Source organism: Tenrec ecaudatus, chromosome 3 (assembly GCF_050624435.1).
Source record: "Tenrec ecaudatus isolate mTenEca1 chromosome 3, mTenEca1.hap1, whole genome shotgun sequence".
Classification (NCBI taxonomy): domain Eukaryota; kingdom Metazoa; phylum Chordata; class Mammalia; order Afrosoricida; family Tenrecidae; genus Tenrec; species Tenrec ecaudatus.
The window spans coordinates 142,809,198-142,825,190 of NC_134532.1; the positions used below are offsets into that span (position 1 = coordinate 142,809,198).

Below are 15,993 nucleotides of genomic sequence, written 5' to 3' on the forward strand. Positions count from 1 at the left end.
TCCAGGCTGCCCTTCTATGTTCAATAATTAGATGAGGGTAAGGAAAACACGTGTCACCACAGAGTCATAGCAGCCTCCATTTATTAAAAGTATCCAAATCAGCCAGTGTATCTGGGACACTAGCATCCATGGTGGGCCTGCAAAGCAGGCCCTCAGGGAGCAAATGCAGTGGCCTCTGGATTTGGGGAAGAAGGAGAAGCCACAGCGGGTGGGTGGGATAATAAGCTGGTTTTTCAAGAAAGTAGCTTTTAAGGTACTCTAACATTGAAAAATGGATAGATAGATAGATAGATAGATAGATAGATAGATATGTGGGGTGGGGTTTGAGGGGGGGGTACTACGTGTGTATTACAGTGAAACCGAGATGAAGTTCGGTTCCTGGGAAAAGGGCTGGGGCACTCCAGGTAAAGGGAATCAGCATAAGGAAGGGAAAACCATAGGAAAGAGCAGAGCACACTTCCAAAAACGGTCCGTGTAAGGAGAGAAGCCCTGTTGGAAATGCTATTGATGGCACATGTAAGCCATTTTAGGAGAGTTTTCATCCAGATTTCTAATGATAATGGTGTTTTATCTCCACAGGTTATATCGTACTTTCAAGGACAATAAGTACGTATACATGCTTCTGGAGGCCTGCTTAGGTGGGGAGCTATGGAGTATATTAAGGGACAGGTAATGAAAATTAAATTGTGCATCATAGCTTTGGCCTAACTGCCCTGGTGTAAAGGATCTATAGGAGCATTTAAAGAGTCATCAAGGAAGCTTGTTACTTAATAAAAATAATGAGCCTTTCCTGATTTAATGTGGTGGTACAGTGGTTACTCATTGGGCTGCTAACTGCAAGGTCAGCAGTTTGAAACCACCAGCTACTCCACAGGAGAAAGACTGGGGCTTTCTACTCCCATAAAGTTACCATCTCAGACCCGCAAGGGGCAGTCCTACTCTGCCCGGTAGGGCCCCTAGGAGTCAACATCTACTCCAAGGTAGTGAGCATCATCAACACCCTACAAGGTAATCATTTTAATCTCCTTTTGGGATTGAAAAAGTGTAAGATTATGTGGTTACTACAGAGCAGAATCAGTACATAACCCAGACATCTCTGATTCTGAATCTTTCTCCTGCAGCACGATTAAGGAATGGGCCATTCTTATGCCCTCGCTGAAAAGCAGAGCAAGACGCCTGATTTTCATGGATTCACGTTTTGTAAAAGTCTGACTTTTACAAAAGGGCTGTTTCCACGCAGGCAAAACCACAGATCTTGGCTGAGTACCAATTGCTACCTGATAGTCGGCAGTGTGGGGATTCTCTCGGCCATGCAGACTTTTCTAATAAAGAGAAAACAATATTACGCTTCTCCTCTGATGAATATAGCCGTTGCTTGGGGAGATAATGTCTGCCATTTCAAAATATTTCATTATTTAAGTTGGGCACTAAATAATGACAAAGAAGGTGACCATTGGTAATTAAATGCCAAAGGAGTATGCATACAGTCTGTTCAGAGGAGGAAGAGAGAGGAAAACTGAGTGGTAGAGGAAGAGTGGGGAGTAAGCTCTAAAGCTGCATAATTTTGGTAAAGCAGAAAGGCTGGGAAACTGGAAATTTGGCTTATCATCAGCTTCTTTGTTGATGAGGAATAGAGCTGCTAGAGAAGATTAGGGCGAGAGACACAGTGATGGAGGATCAATTTGTAGTAGCAGATAGAAGGTCATCCCTTCCCAGGCCCAAACATTTAGACTTTTTTTTTAAGTTTTCAGTTTGTTTTTATTTAATAATAAAATAAGATGAAAAACTTTATAACCTGGGCCCATGTATTTCACTTTGGCTGCCTACTGCAGTCACATAGAAAGTTTTATAACAATGACTTGCCGTGCCTTATCACGAGAGAATGATGATTCAATTTGGGATTGGGACCTCAGAAATTATTAATAATAATAATGCTTCTCACCAATTCTGATGGGCAGTCCTGGTTGAGAATCCTGCATCTAGCAATGTGGCCCCACTGAGAATCAGAGTTGAAGATGTCTGTGCTGGGCGAGAAGCGTCACTTACTCTGCACTTACTGACTTTATGGACAATTAGGACACGGGGGAGAAAACCTGAGTATGAATGAGGAGACAGTGGAGAGGCAAAGGAGGAAGAGGAAGATGAGGTTCAGGGGAGGGAATGAGGCCAACTGAGACTAAGGGAAGTCCCACTTATCTGGGACGGGGCGGAGACCTGTCAAGCTCACTGAGAGTCTGGGGTGAACAGGCACTTTGTAGGAAGTGGTGGTGGAAAGTTAACAAGGAGGCAGCTGGAAGCAGGGCCGCAGAAGTGCATTGGGATCCTCAGAAGCTTCTTCCACAGAGGCCTCTCTGTCACGTCTACAACCTATGCTGGTCCAGGTGACTAAGCCTCATTGACCACGCAGTCTGGGAGCTGCCTGGCACCGAGAAGGGCCCCCTGGGCTGGTAGACTGGGACAGGAGAGAGACTCGGCTGCAGGGTTTGTGGGGTCTGCCGCACCGATGATGAGTAGTCCCTGCTCTTGTGGGCACAGAAGGCACCCTTCAGCACGAGCAGCCCAGCCCTACTCCTGTGGACTCTACAGTGTGGGGAGGTATACCGTTCCATGCTCACGACGCGGCAAACCAGGGTGCCTGCTGCCCAGGGAGCTGCAGCGGGACCGGGTGCCAAAGAGCGGGCTCAGCATGAACTCTTACAGGAGACCGGTTTCCCCAAGCCACCTGGTCTTTGGAACTTAACTATGTGGATAAGTGAGGGGCAGATGTAAGGTTGGTTGCCCAAGAATGGAGAGAACCTAGAAGGCTTAGGAGACATCCAGGATACTTGAAAGAGATTAGGCATATACAACCTTTGTTTAAACAAACAAATGTATCAGGAAACCTACATCTATTTCCGAAAGGAAATTCCTACTCAGTGTCAGGGAGGGTGTCAAACCCTCAAACAACCAGTGAGGGCTTCATGCCACACTCTCCTACTAAAACCACACAGCCCATCCCCGCCCACTGTAAGATCTCATTAGATAACACCCTATCCCCCCACATACAATGTTGATAACAGGCAGCTCTCATCTAATCAAAGTGCATCAAGCAGGAAAGGACTCTGGCAGCCTGGCTTAGTGTATTGTTACGTGATATATAAACCAGAAGTGAAATAAGTCTAAGTTCTTTTTTTCCTTAAGTAATTAATTGCAGAAGTCAGACTCCAACTGTCCATTAAAATGGTTGCATTTCCTCCAGAGTGTGCTGTTAGACATTTATGTCCAAACAAATGTGCTAGTTCTCTTCTCTCCCCACATTACATAGTCACACGTGATTGCTAGAAATAATTATTTGGATACAAATATTTTGAGTTCAATGACAGGTTTTTTTATTCATCAAGTGTCCTGCCACCCAAATCTCATAACAATCGGGAAACAGGCTAATTTTTAGAAGCATAAAATATTTTTTAGCATCGTTGTCCTGTAAAAGATTTATATTAGCAAACTCACCAGTCTGGTGACTGACAAGACAGTCAAGGTGGCTATTCAGAGAACTAACAGGGAGCATGTTTCCGTTGCAGGGGCAGCTTGAATGAATCCACTTCTAAGTTCTGTGTGGCTTGTGTGACAGAAGCCTTTGATTACCTACATCGACTGGGTATTATCTACAGAGACCTGAAGCCGGAAAATTTAATTCTAGATTCAGAAGGTTACCTTAAGTTGGTAAGCTGAATCCCCTCACCGCCAGGAGTCCATCAGCGCTTCCCGAAAACCAATTCACGCTGTCGCAATTTTCTTTTCATTTGCGGGCAGCGTTATTTGCACCCTGAAGGCTGTGACCTTTGAGACCAGCTTGGTTCCGAGAGCAATATTCTGACTGCACTCTGTTTGTGTAGAAACATAAACGTCCCAGCCATCGTGGAGACGTCTGCTGAGCATTCACACGAGGGAATGCCTTTAAAGTGCGATGTTTGCTATTATTTGTGTTGAAGAAATTTAACTCGGTTTTAATATATTTCTGCTACCTCAAAGGGAAGGAAGCTTGGTGGACTAGTGGGTTAAGCATTGGGTTCCTAACCGAAATGGCAGCTGTTTGAATCCACCAGCCATTTCATCAAGAAAGAGGAGACAGTCTGCTTTGTAATCATGCCATCTTGGGAATTCTGGGAGGTGGGGGTGGGGAGGATTTTCTGTCCTGTAGGGTTGGTATGAGTTGGAATGCACTTAGAGGCAGTGCCTGGTTTCGAACTTACAACACTTGATTGCAGCCCTAGCGTATTCATAGTCAAGATAAGGAGAGGAGACAGCATCTAAATGTTGGTTGCTCTTGTTAGCGGTTGTGGAGTTGGTTTTGATTCATGGTGCTTATGTATGTCAGGACAAAACATTGTCCAATCCCATACCATCTCTATGACTATTGGTCTGTTTTTTTAATTTTTTCTAGATGACTTTAATAACAAAACTGAACTCTGGGCACCTTGAAAACAGAGATTTTACTTGTCATTTCTGTAACCTCTCAGTGGTCAACATAAACCTACTTGCATGTTACATCAAAGACAAATGTTGTTAGCCAACCTAAAACTGAATTTAGAGACAATTTATTAATAAAACTGGATAGTCATAATTGCTATTTTATCAAAGCACTTTGAATCTGAGGAAGGACATAGACTCCGTCAAGGAGTTTGTTTTGTCAATATCCCAGGGAAATTAAGTATCTCTGAATTTAACATTTCCAGAAATATTTTAAAAGAGCTACATGTGTTAGGGCAGATTGAATAGAGAAACAAATCCAGCGGCACTCATATTTGGGTAAAACAGAGCTTTCTCTCAAGACCTAATTATATATCAAGAGAACATCCCAGCCCAGTCAAACGCAAGTGCATAAGCCCCTCTTCAGACTCACACAGTCATGTGCAATGATGAGAATGCAGGAAGATCACAGGCCAGTGGCTGCAAAGTCCTGTGGATCCAATGGCAGTGGAAACGTGTCAGGGGTCTAGCAGCTCTCAGGATGGCTCGCAAGCAGGAAGGTGAAGGCAGGAAATGAGAGAGGTCGTCTACCTTGGTCTCAACTCCAAGGGAGGTCATTAGGCTGTGACCTGATTGACAAGCTAAATTCCACCCATATCTTCTTATAGGTGCCATGTTGGCAAAAAAATAAAATCAAACAAACTATCACACTACTCTCATCAGAATTATTACATGAAGAACTACGAATAACCACCACTCAATAAATTCCTGGAGACAGCAGTCAAGAAATCAAATGAAACACGGCATTGAGTAAATCTATTGGAGAAGACCACTCGTTAAAAGATCAAAGAGCAAGGATGACACTTTGAGAACTAAGGTGTGCCTGACCCAAGCCATAGTATTTTCAATCATCTCGTGTACGTTTGGAGCCCTAGTGGCTTAGTAGGTTAGGGGTTGAGCTGCTAAACTCAAGGTCATCAGTTCAAAAATACCCGCTCCTCTGTGGGAGACAAGTAAGTGTCTTTAAAAAACAATAAGACCCTTAAAGATATGGATTAGCACAGTGACTGCGACTATGGGCTTACACACACACACACACACACACACACACACACACACACACACGAGGGTGTGCAGGATTCCTATGAACTGGACCCAATTTAAAGTTCCAGAAATCCAAATGGGTGCTCCTGTTCTGTCCCACAGAGCTGCGAGGAGTTGTAGCTGACTCGGTGACAATTAGTTTGGTTTTGATTTTCGCCATGTGCAGGCAGAATTTAGACATTGATTAAGGAAGACCAAAAAAGAATTGATGCATCTGAATTACGGTATTGGCAAAGAATATTGAAAAAACCACACACCCAGCTGTCTTAGAAGTACAACCAGAATGCTCCATAAAAATGAGGATGGCGAGGCTTCCGTGCTTGGGGCATGTTATCAGGAGAGACCATTCTCTGGAGGAGAACATTATCTGTGGCAAAATAAAAGGGCAGCAAAAGGAGAGGAAAGCCCTCAGGCTATGGACCGATGCAGTAGCTGCCAAAATGGGCTCAAGTGGAACAAGGCCTGAGAGGGGATGCCGGACCTGGCAGTGCTTCATTCTGTTATATGTGGGGTCCTGTGAATTGGAACCAACTCAAGGGAACCTTTAATTGAATCTTTAAACAATTTTAACAACCCAGGAAGTATAATGACTCCATTTTTAGTGCTTCCTGCATCAGTCAATATGTTGTCCATTGGATCTTTCAACATTACAACACAAGTCTTATTCAAGTCTTTAGTTCTTCCGGTTTAAGATAAACTTACTGTTTTCTTTCATTTTAATATTCTACCTCCAGATCTTTGCACATTTCATTATAATATTTACTTTGTCTTCTCAAGCTGTCCTTTGAAATGTGCTGTTCCACTCTTTGACTTTATCGTTTCTTCCGTTTGCCATAACTGATCAACAATCAAGAGCAAGTTTCAGAGCTTCTGATCTCCACCTAGATATGACTGTTTCCCTCTCTTTTTAATGCCATTTTGCTTTCTTCATGTGTGATGTTCTTGACATCATCCCATAGTGTCAAGTCTTTTGTCATTTATTGTTCAATGTGTCAGATCTATTCTTGAGATGTTCTCAGAATTCAGGTATTTGTGTTAGGCTGGGTTCTCTAGAGAAACAAAACCAATGAGACTTACATGAGTATGCACAGAGAGAGGGATTTACATCAAGAAATGCCTCACAGAGTTGTGGAAGTGGGTTAGTCCAGGCCGGTTCATGTCCCTGGGTCAGATGTAAGCTGGGAGCTTTCCTTCACTCCTGGACTTGCTGAGACTGCTGAACAGGAATCAGGAAGATGAAGCAGGAATATCAAAGGCTTAGTGGATGCCAAGTTGCATGAACCTGCAACGGGCACTCCTCTGATGGGTCCTCAGATTGACCGGCTTTATAACAGGAGGTCAACAAGCCAGACACAGCATCCAATCGGTCGTAAACATCTGCTAGCTTCCAAATACTGTCAATTTATACTAAAACCGGCCACACCCTACAAGTTAGGTTGGGTCAACTAGAGAAACAAATCCAGTGACACTCATATATGTATCAGAAAGAACTTTATATCAAGAAGTAATTCTATAGAGAGAAAACATTCCAGTCCAATCCAACTCAAGTCTATACGCCTGCACCACTCCATAAGTCCCACTACAGCAGGGGTCCTCAAACTGTGGCTTCCCAGGACATTTATCCAGCCTGTCGGGTGTTTTTGCCCATTTTTTTTACTTGAAAATAAGATATGTGCAGTGTGCATAGGAATTTATTCATAGTTTTTTTTTAAACTATAGTCCGGCCCTCCTACAGTCTGAGGGATGGTGAACTGTTTAAAACGTTTGAGGCCCCCTGTTCTACAGACTCACATAGCCACATGCAATGACGCAGATTCCAGGTCTGTGGGTGCAAAGTCGAGTGGCTATGAGGTCGGTGGAAGAATAGCAAGACTCTAGCAGCTCTCCAGAAGGCCAGCAAGCAAGGTGAAGGCAGAGAGGGAGGCTCCCAGGGCCCTCCTCATGAGAAGGCCACACCTTATGCAGGCATCGCCAGGCGGTGACCTGATTGACAGGTCGGATACCACCATACACTTTGATATAGCTTCCAGTTGTCATACAGTCACCTAACTACCACACCCTAAATGAAATCTCCCTCAATCTATCAAGGTTGTAACCAGATTAAGCTGCCATTTCCCCCACAACTGCATGGCTGCTTCATGGAAGATTCGATCGTGGAGTTGACCACACCAGGTTAGATCATATCATGGAAGAATCTTTGCCCACCCGAGTGAGTCAGTATAAGACCTAACTATCACAATACTCAAGGTCGCATTTTGGTTCCCTCGGACTTGTTTTCATTTCCTTCAGCTTCAACCTGATCTTACGTAGGAGCAACTGATGATTTGTTCCACTCAGCTTCTCCATCGTCTTTTATCGCAGCTGTAGTGCATTTGATTCTATGCCATCCAGCTGGTGAGGTGCATGTGTGCAGTCACCATTTACATTGTTGGAAACACTGTATGCAATGAAGAAACAAAGTTTATCATGGGGTCTCACGCTGTTTCTATCACCAAGTCTGTAATTTCCAATAGCTGTCCCTTCCTCTTTGTTTCCATCTTTTGTGTTCAAGCCAACAATATTATCAATGCATCTTGATTGTGGGATGATACATTTCAGACTGAAAAAGTTGGTAGAATTCATTTTTTTTCATCACAAGTTTTAGTGAACAGTGCATACATTTGGATTATACTTGTATTATGTGGATTTCCTTTTATGCATATAGATACTACCCTATTACAGACAACATTGTACTCAAGGTATATTTTGAAATGTTCTTTTTGATGATGCATGCCACCCTATTTCCATTCCTCTTGAATTTTCCATTTCCAGCATAGTGAACCATAAGACTGTTAGATCATAAAAGGCCAGTTCCACTCCATTTCAGCTCACCTATTCCTCGGATATAAATGTCTTCCATTGCATTTTTGATTACTTATAATTTTCTTCAATCCATACATTCTACTTTCTGAGTTCCGGCTATTAATAGATGTCTGTGTCTTTTGCTCCTATTTTGAGTCATGCCTCATCAGCAAGGGTGGTTCCAGAAGTTTACTCTGCTTGGAGACGGCACCTCCTCCTCACTTGTATTTTGAGTGTGACAACCAGAGGGGCTCATTTTCTGGCACTATCTTTGACAGTATTTGTTGCTATTCATAAGACGTTTGGTGACTAATCCCTCAGAAGTGGATAGCCTATTTCTTATACTTTCAAGGGCTGAGTCTGGAAGTTCTGATGAAACCTGTTCCCCTTTGGTGAACCTGTTGGTCCTTGAATGGCCAGGGCCATAGCTTCCAGCATCACCCCAACATACAGGCCACCGCAGTTCACCAACGTGACGGATGAGTGGGACCCCTTCGAATAGTAGCAGACATGGATTACTGGAGATAAAGAGGGTTACTTCATAATGATGAAAGGTTCGTTTCTCAAGAGATATGAATCCTAATACTTTAATTACCTAATAAAAATGCTTCAAAAATTAAAAACAGAATTTTGTAGAACTAATGAAGCAATATGATCAAATGTAGGGAATTTTAATACACTTTTCAGAAATTGATAGAGCATTGAAATCAGTAAAACTTTAGAAAATGTGCATAATTAAGAAGCTTGTTCTAATAGCCTTGTAGAACATTGTTCTCAATAGTTGGGGACTAATTATTGACGAAAATTGATCTTCTAATGATCCATTATGCACATTTCAGCAGTTATCCAGAAATATAGTTTCGGTTGTTTGCTGTAAGTTCAGGAGGGATGGGCTGGCTAAGGGTATCTTTCTATTCAAGTAAGAATGGGGGTGGAGTTGGGTTATCTGAATAAAGACAACAGTGGCCATCTTCGCTTGGGTCTATATGTTTTTGAGGATGAAATACTCCTTGTAAAAATGGCATTGGGCTTCATGTGTGGTACAAATAATGGTCATACTTGCCAGCCGAAAGTTTGAGAGTTCAGAGGCCCTTCAGCAGAAAGGCCTGGTGATCTACTTCTGATAAATCAGCCATGGACAACCTCGTGAAGAACAGCCTCTCTGACTAGCATGAAATATCAATACGTCAGAAGAGACTCAATAGCAAACTTTTTAAGGGTGAATTCATCCTCATTCTATGAGTGACATTTTAATTTTCCATCATGGTTTCTTGGAAGTATTTATGAAGGATCACATAGCTATTGAATAAAAGGCAAGGGAGAGGTTTTTTGTTGTTCAGTAAAAACCAAGGGGAAATCTAAATAAGAGACAGATCTGTATTTTGGAAGTGTCTCTCTGTAGTCTGTAGAAGTCTGTCCTTCCACAATAATTACAGGGAATGAGTTTATGGAGAGATGTGAAGACTTCCACTCTCTCTTCGTCAAGCCATGACTGAGATGACCGTCCTGATCTACCCCACAGGGATTCCAATTTGGGTTCAGGCTGTCTTCACTAGAAACACAATGTCGGGATGAAGAATCAGTCAAAAACCAAACTTAGGGCTATGCATCAATTCTGACTAATAGTTACCCTCTTAGGGTTGCAGAGATTATTCATTTTTATGGGAGACGAGCTTATCATTTTTCTTGTATGGTGTGGCTGGTGGGTGTCAATGACTAACTTTGCAAATAGCAGCCTAATGCTTAACTTATAGCATGCCCAGGGGTGAAGTGTAAGCAGATATTGTTAAAGGATTATGAAGACTCTCAACACACTGCTTCCTGCCTTCACATTCCCTAATAGTCTAAATCTTTCTTCAGTTTCAAGGCTAGGTAGAGTTGATGAGGGTAACAATGGTTAACAGCCCTTTTGGTTATAATGAATAAAGGAAAATATGAAGATCTCTGGCAAAAAAGTTGAAAACAAACTCACCTTGTTTTCGATCAAGAAAGAGGTAAACAATAATTAGCATTTCATAGGGGACTGGGAAAATATCTCTGGGGCAGTTCATCATTTAACATCTTAATACAATTATGCTCCTTCCGTCAGGAGTCAGCCTTCATGTTTTTCAACAGTACATATAACAGAGCCACTTTATCTTACGTATGTAGAGCATTATATTTTCTAAGAAACATACAGAGTAAAACGAATGTTGACAGTTGGTATAGTTGATGGTTTGAATGTTGACATGGTTGACAGTTGCAGCAGTTCATTGACAAGGAACTGCCAGAAGTTCAGACTGGATTCAGAAGAGGATGTGGAATAAGGGATATCATTTTTGATGTTAGATGGATCTTGGCTCAAAGCAGAGAATACCAGAAAGATGTGTTGCATTTGACTATGTGGACCATAATAAACTGTTGATAACCTTGAGAATAATGGGAATTCCAGAACACTTCATTGTGCTCTTTCAGAATTTGTACATGGATCAAAAGGCAGTTATGCAAGCAGAACAAGGGAGTACTGCATGGTTTTAAAGTCAGGAAAAGTCTAGGCCAGGGTTCTATCCTCTCACCATACTTGTTCCATCTGTATGCCGAGCAAATCATCAGAGAAGCTGGATTATATGAAGAAGAGTGAGACATCAGGATTAGAGGAAGGCTTGTTAACAACGTGTAATGTGCAGATGACACAACCTTGCTTGTTGAATTATGTGAGGAGGAATTGAAGCACTTGCTCATGAAGATCAAGGAGTATATAGCCTTCAGTGTGAAGTAGAACTCAATGTAAGGAAGACCTCACAAGTGGACCAATAGATAGCATCATAATACATGGAGGAAAGGTAGACGTTGTCACGGACTATGCCTTGCTTGGATTCATAAGCAATGCTTATGGAAGCAGCAGCCAGGGGAGAAAAAGGCATATTGCAATATTGCATTAAGCAAATCTGCCGTGCAAGAACTCTTTAAAGTCTCGATTACAAGGTTGTTACTTTGCTTTGAGAACTGAAGTGCACCTGATCCAAGCCATAGTATTCTCCATTGCATCATGTTCATGTGAAAGTTGGACATTGAATAAGGAAGCTCGAAGAATAGATGCATTTGAATTGTGGCGCTGGAGAAGAATATTGAAAGTACTATGGACTTCTAAAAGGACAAATAAATCTGTATTAGAATAAATAAGGTCAGAGAACTGTTTAGCGGCAAGGAAAACAGGATTTTGTCTTAGATACTCTGGACATGTCTTCAGGAGAGAACAGCGCTGCAAGAAGGACGTCCTGTTTGATAAAGTAGAGGGGAGGTGGACGAGAGGAAGGCTCTTGTGCTACTTACATAATCTGTTGCTAACATCAAGGCTATTAAGAGTGAAGGGGTGGGGTTTGGCTTGTTAATTAAATTGCAGCTTGATGACCTCATTTGGCCATCATAAGGAGATAAATAGCTCGCTGAAGGCGGGACAGATATACTCTCCCTGAGAGGCATTCCTGTTGACAAGACACATGGAACTATGCTAGAGCCCCGGAGCTGGGAGAGCCACGTTGAGACCCATGACAGTGCTGATATGCTTCCACCGCCACTGGATCCACAAGACTGTCCACACACTGGCCTGTGATCTTCCTGCATTCAGTGTTATTGCGTGTGTTGCTTGAGTCTGAAGAGGAATTTATAAAGTAGTATCAGATATATGGGCTAATATCAGATTCATGATCTGGACTGGGCTGGGATATTTTCTCAATATACAATTGCTCTTGTATATAAAGCTCTCACTTATACACATATAAGTGTCTATGAATTTCTTTCTCTAGTGAACCTGGACTAACATCGCTCTCAATGAGATAGGATGACACAGTGGCTGCATCAATGTACTCAGGCATAGGAACGATTGTGAAGACGGCACAGGACCGTATAGTGTCTTTTTGTTTTGTATGGGGTTGCTATGGGTCAGGGCCTACTTGAAGGCACCTAACAACAACATGAATGACCATTTCCTTGGGATCAATCAGCTTGTCTACATTAATGACTCCATGATGGCAGAAGTCATGCCATTGTGTTAACAAATAGATTTACCACATTGCTTAGCCTACACACCCAGACCCAACTCATTGACATTGAGCCAATTCTGACTCATACTACCCCCATAAGATAAGAATAGAACCATCGATTAATTATGGATACAAGTAATATCTCATTTTGACTTCAATCTGTTCTCCATTGAGCATGATGATGCCTATTGGTCCAGTTGTGAGCATTTTCTTTACATTGAGTTGCAATCCATACTAAAGGCTATAGTGTTCTATTTTTATGAGCAATTGTTTCAAGTCCACCTCACTTTCAGTCAGCCAGTTAAGGGAATGTTCCTCTAATTTAAATGCTCTTATTCTGATGGTTTTCATATAATTGGAAGTTTGATGTTCTTGAGATAGTTCACCTTTTCACGTTATTTGCTCAGCAGACAGAGCAAATAAATCTGGTAAAAGGATGCAACCCGTGTGCACACATTCCTTATTTTAAAACACTCAACAGACCTGTGCTGTTTGGAAGACTATTCCTTGATCTATATTCGTGTCCCACTTGAGCACAATTCAGTATTCTTACTGTCCTTTTCCAATGTAATCCTAGGACACTTAACTGTCATGCTTAGTAAAGTGGAGGGGCAGGTGAAAAAGAGGAGCTGAGTTGACCCCGGAGTTGCAACAATGGGCTCAAGTCTGGCAACAGTTGTGAGGGTGGTGCAGGGCAGAGCACTGTCCTCTTTCAATAGGAATTCTAGAACCCTAAAATTGCCATGCTTGGTACAGTAGGCAGTGAAACAGAGGAAGACCCTCAGTGAGATGAATGGACAAGAGTTGTGAAGGTGACGCAGGACATGGCGGTGTTTCCTTCTGTTGTGGTCACTGTGGATCTGAGCCAGCTCAATGGCACCAAACAACAACAACAACAGAACTCTCGTTCTTTGCAATGGCTTCTGCAATTTTTAATGATCCACATGGCCCAATACCAATAGAATATCAGTTGAGCTCTTTTAGGAACATAAATAAGTCTCTTTCTGGTACTCTAGGTTTAGCTAAAGTCTATCTGACATCGGCAATGATATTCTTGTGCCATATCCTCCTATAATTCCAACTTGAATTTCTATCAATTCCTTATCAACATACTGATGTAACCATTTTTGAATGATGTCTACCAAAATTTCACTTACATGTGATGTGAATGCTATATTTCAATAATTCTGCATTCTTTTGGTTCATCTTTCCTTGGAATTGGCACCAATCTGGATCTCTTCCAGTTATTTGCCTGGGCAGTTCTTTTCCAAATGTCTTGGCATTGACACAAGTGTACTTCCAGAATTGCATCCTTTTCTTAAAAGATCTCACTGATATTCTGTCAATTCCTGGAAGTTTCTTTTGCCAATGCTTCATTTCAACTTGGACTTCTTCCTTCAGTTTTGGTTTTTAATCATAAGCTGCTTCTCAAAGTGACTGATCATCTTCCAACTCTTTCTCGTCTCATGACTCTCTCTGTTTCTTCCATCTTCCTTTGATATTTCTTGCACCATCCAATATTTTTGCCATAGAATCCTTCAATAATGAAAAACCATATTCTAATATATGTGAAATCTGAGATGACAAAAGATCTGCAAAACACCTAATTAAAACAGACGGAAGTATAAACATAAAATCTGAATGATCTTGTAACACTTAACAAATGTAATTTAAAATCTTTTAACATACACAGAAGAAAAGCCACCAGAAAAGAGTAGACAGTGTTGACTAAAATATGGTACCCCTGCTCTAGGAGAAAGATTTATTCGCATACAACTAGAAGATGCTCTCTTGAATGTTGTGGACTGCATTTAATGTGGAGTATAAAAGAAAGTTACACACAAATACTGGATCTGTAAATTCAAGGAAGAATTCAAGAAGGTGGTGGCATAGGAGATGAGTCTCAGAGGATTTTTCTGCTGGTTCATATGTGCACAAAGATACCCTCCATCTCTCTGGTCCACCTTCTACTACATACCCGGGTATTTCAGCCAAGGCACCACAGCCACTGAAGAATGGGCCGTGGCTATGAAAGACTTCTTCCCATGTTTGTGTCCCTCTTACTTGAACCTCATACAGTGGAAAAAGTGGCCCCTTTATCCCATTTCGGCGGTTGTGCTTTAGAGTCCAAAGGCCAATAAATCAATTTTGGTTGTTGGTGGACGGGATAAACAGATATCCTTTTACCCTTGTCTAGACATGGGTAAAATAAGTGCCCTAGAAATGCCACATAAATATTTTTTGGAAGGTTAGGCAACATGAATCATCTGGCTTCATTAGGTGGGTCATTTTGTGTCCACTTTTATGTGACCGAGAGAACCAATATCTGACAAATTTACTGGCCCAGAGAGAAACTTCTGGGAAGAGCTAATCCGTACTGGACACCAGCTCCAGTCAACCTCAAAGCTGATCTTCCTATTTCTGTACGCTACAATCACTACTGAGAATTTAGAAGCATCTTAAAACCTCCTCAATTATTAAAATATTTGAATATTTTTCAAAATTTCAGCATATCTTTAGCCATCTTTAATAAAAGAAATGTAATGGACAAAAGCCTAGGTGTCGTGTTTCCAGACCCCCTTCTTGCCGGTCTAGTCTTGCTAGTGAAATCAGAAGTGTGTTGAGATGGACCCTTTATACTCGAGTAGACGCCGGCCTGAATATCAGCCAACGCACCTAATTTTACCACAAAAACGGCATTAAAAATGTGCTGAAAAACTCGGCTCATACATGAGTATATACGGTAGTCATTTCTTTTGTCTTAGAAGGGTCATTTGAAAACATAAACCGGGCCATTTCATAGCCCTACACTTAAATCTCTAGTGACTTTTAGGAGGAAAAACTCTGAAGTTCTTAATGTAACTTATTGAAAAAAAGTTGCTGTACCGTCTATTCCAGTCTATTGCTAACCCGTGCATATGAGAGTAGAACTTTGTTTGATAGGGTTGTCAATGTGATTTTTTCCCCCCAGAAATAGACAGACCTTTCTCCCAAGATACCTCTGACTGGTCCTGAACTTCCAACCTTCGGTTAGCAGGCACAGTGTTTACTACTTCCCCCACCTAGGGTTCATGGTTTATACAACCACGACACTTTCACTCCCTCCCCTTGGACTTCATAGCCCTGCTACCCGAACCTTCTCGCCAGTCCTTGAATTTACCTGCTTGCTGACATCTCAGGTCCTTTGTACAAACTGTTCCTTCAAGCAGAATCCTTCTTGCTCAGATGTTTATTAAATGCTCTTTCTTCTTTCACTGAAATGTCTTCTCAAAATTCTACCTCCTCAGAGAAGCTTTTGCTATTTAAAGAGTAACCTTTAACTGTCTATGCTTGACTCTACAGAATGTTTTTGTTTTCTTTCTTATTAGCAAATGCCACTATCTGACATTGTTATACATATTTATATGCATATTAACTTCTTTTTCTATTGAATGTAATCTCTGAGAGGATTCAGGCTTTGTCCATATCCTGCCCTCCTAAATAAAACCTTACTGCCAACAAATAAATTTGGACTCAAGTGACCCTATAGAACAGATGGTAACTGCTCCAGCGTTTCCTAGACTCTAACTCTTCATGG

The 15,993-nt window shown here is 41.7% G+C and overlaps 1 protein-coding gene across 2 annotated transcripts in view; it reads left to right on the top strand.

Moving 5' to 3' along the window:
• PRKG2 (protein kinase cGMP-dependent 2) overlaps nt 1-15,993 on the top strand; it is a 98,040-nt gene that overhangs the window by 59,460 nt on the left and 22,587 nt on the right. For both annotated transcript variants that reach the window (XM_075544911.1, XM_075544912.1), the window contains exons 12-13: nt 580-669; nt 3,561-3,702. In XM_075544911.1, the coding sequence (XP_075401026.1) occupies nt 580-669; nt 3,561-3,702 (232 nt within the window). The remainder of the gene's footprint in view (nt 1-579; nt 670-3,560; nt 3,703-15,993) is intronic.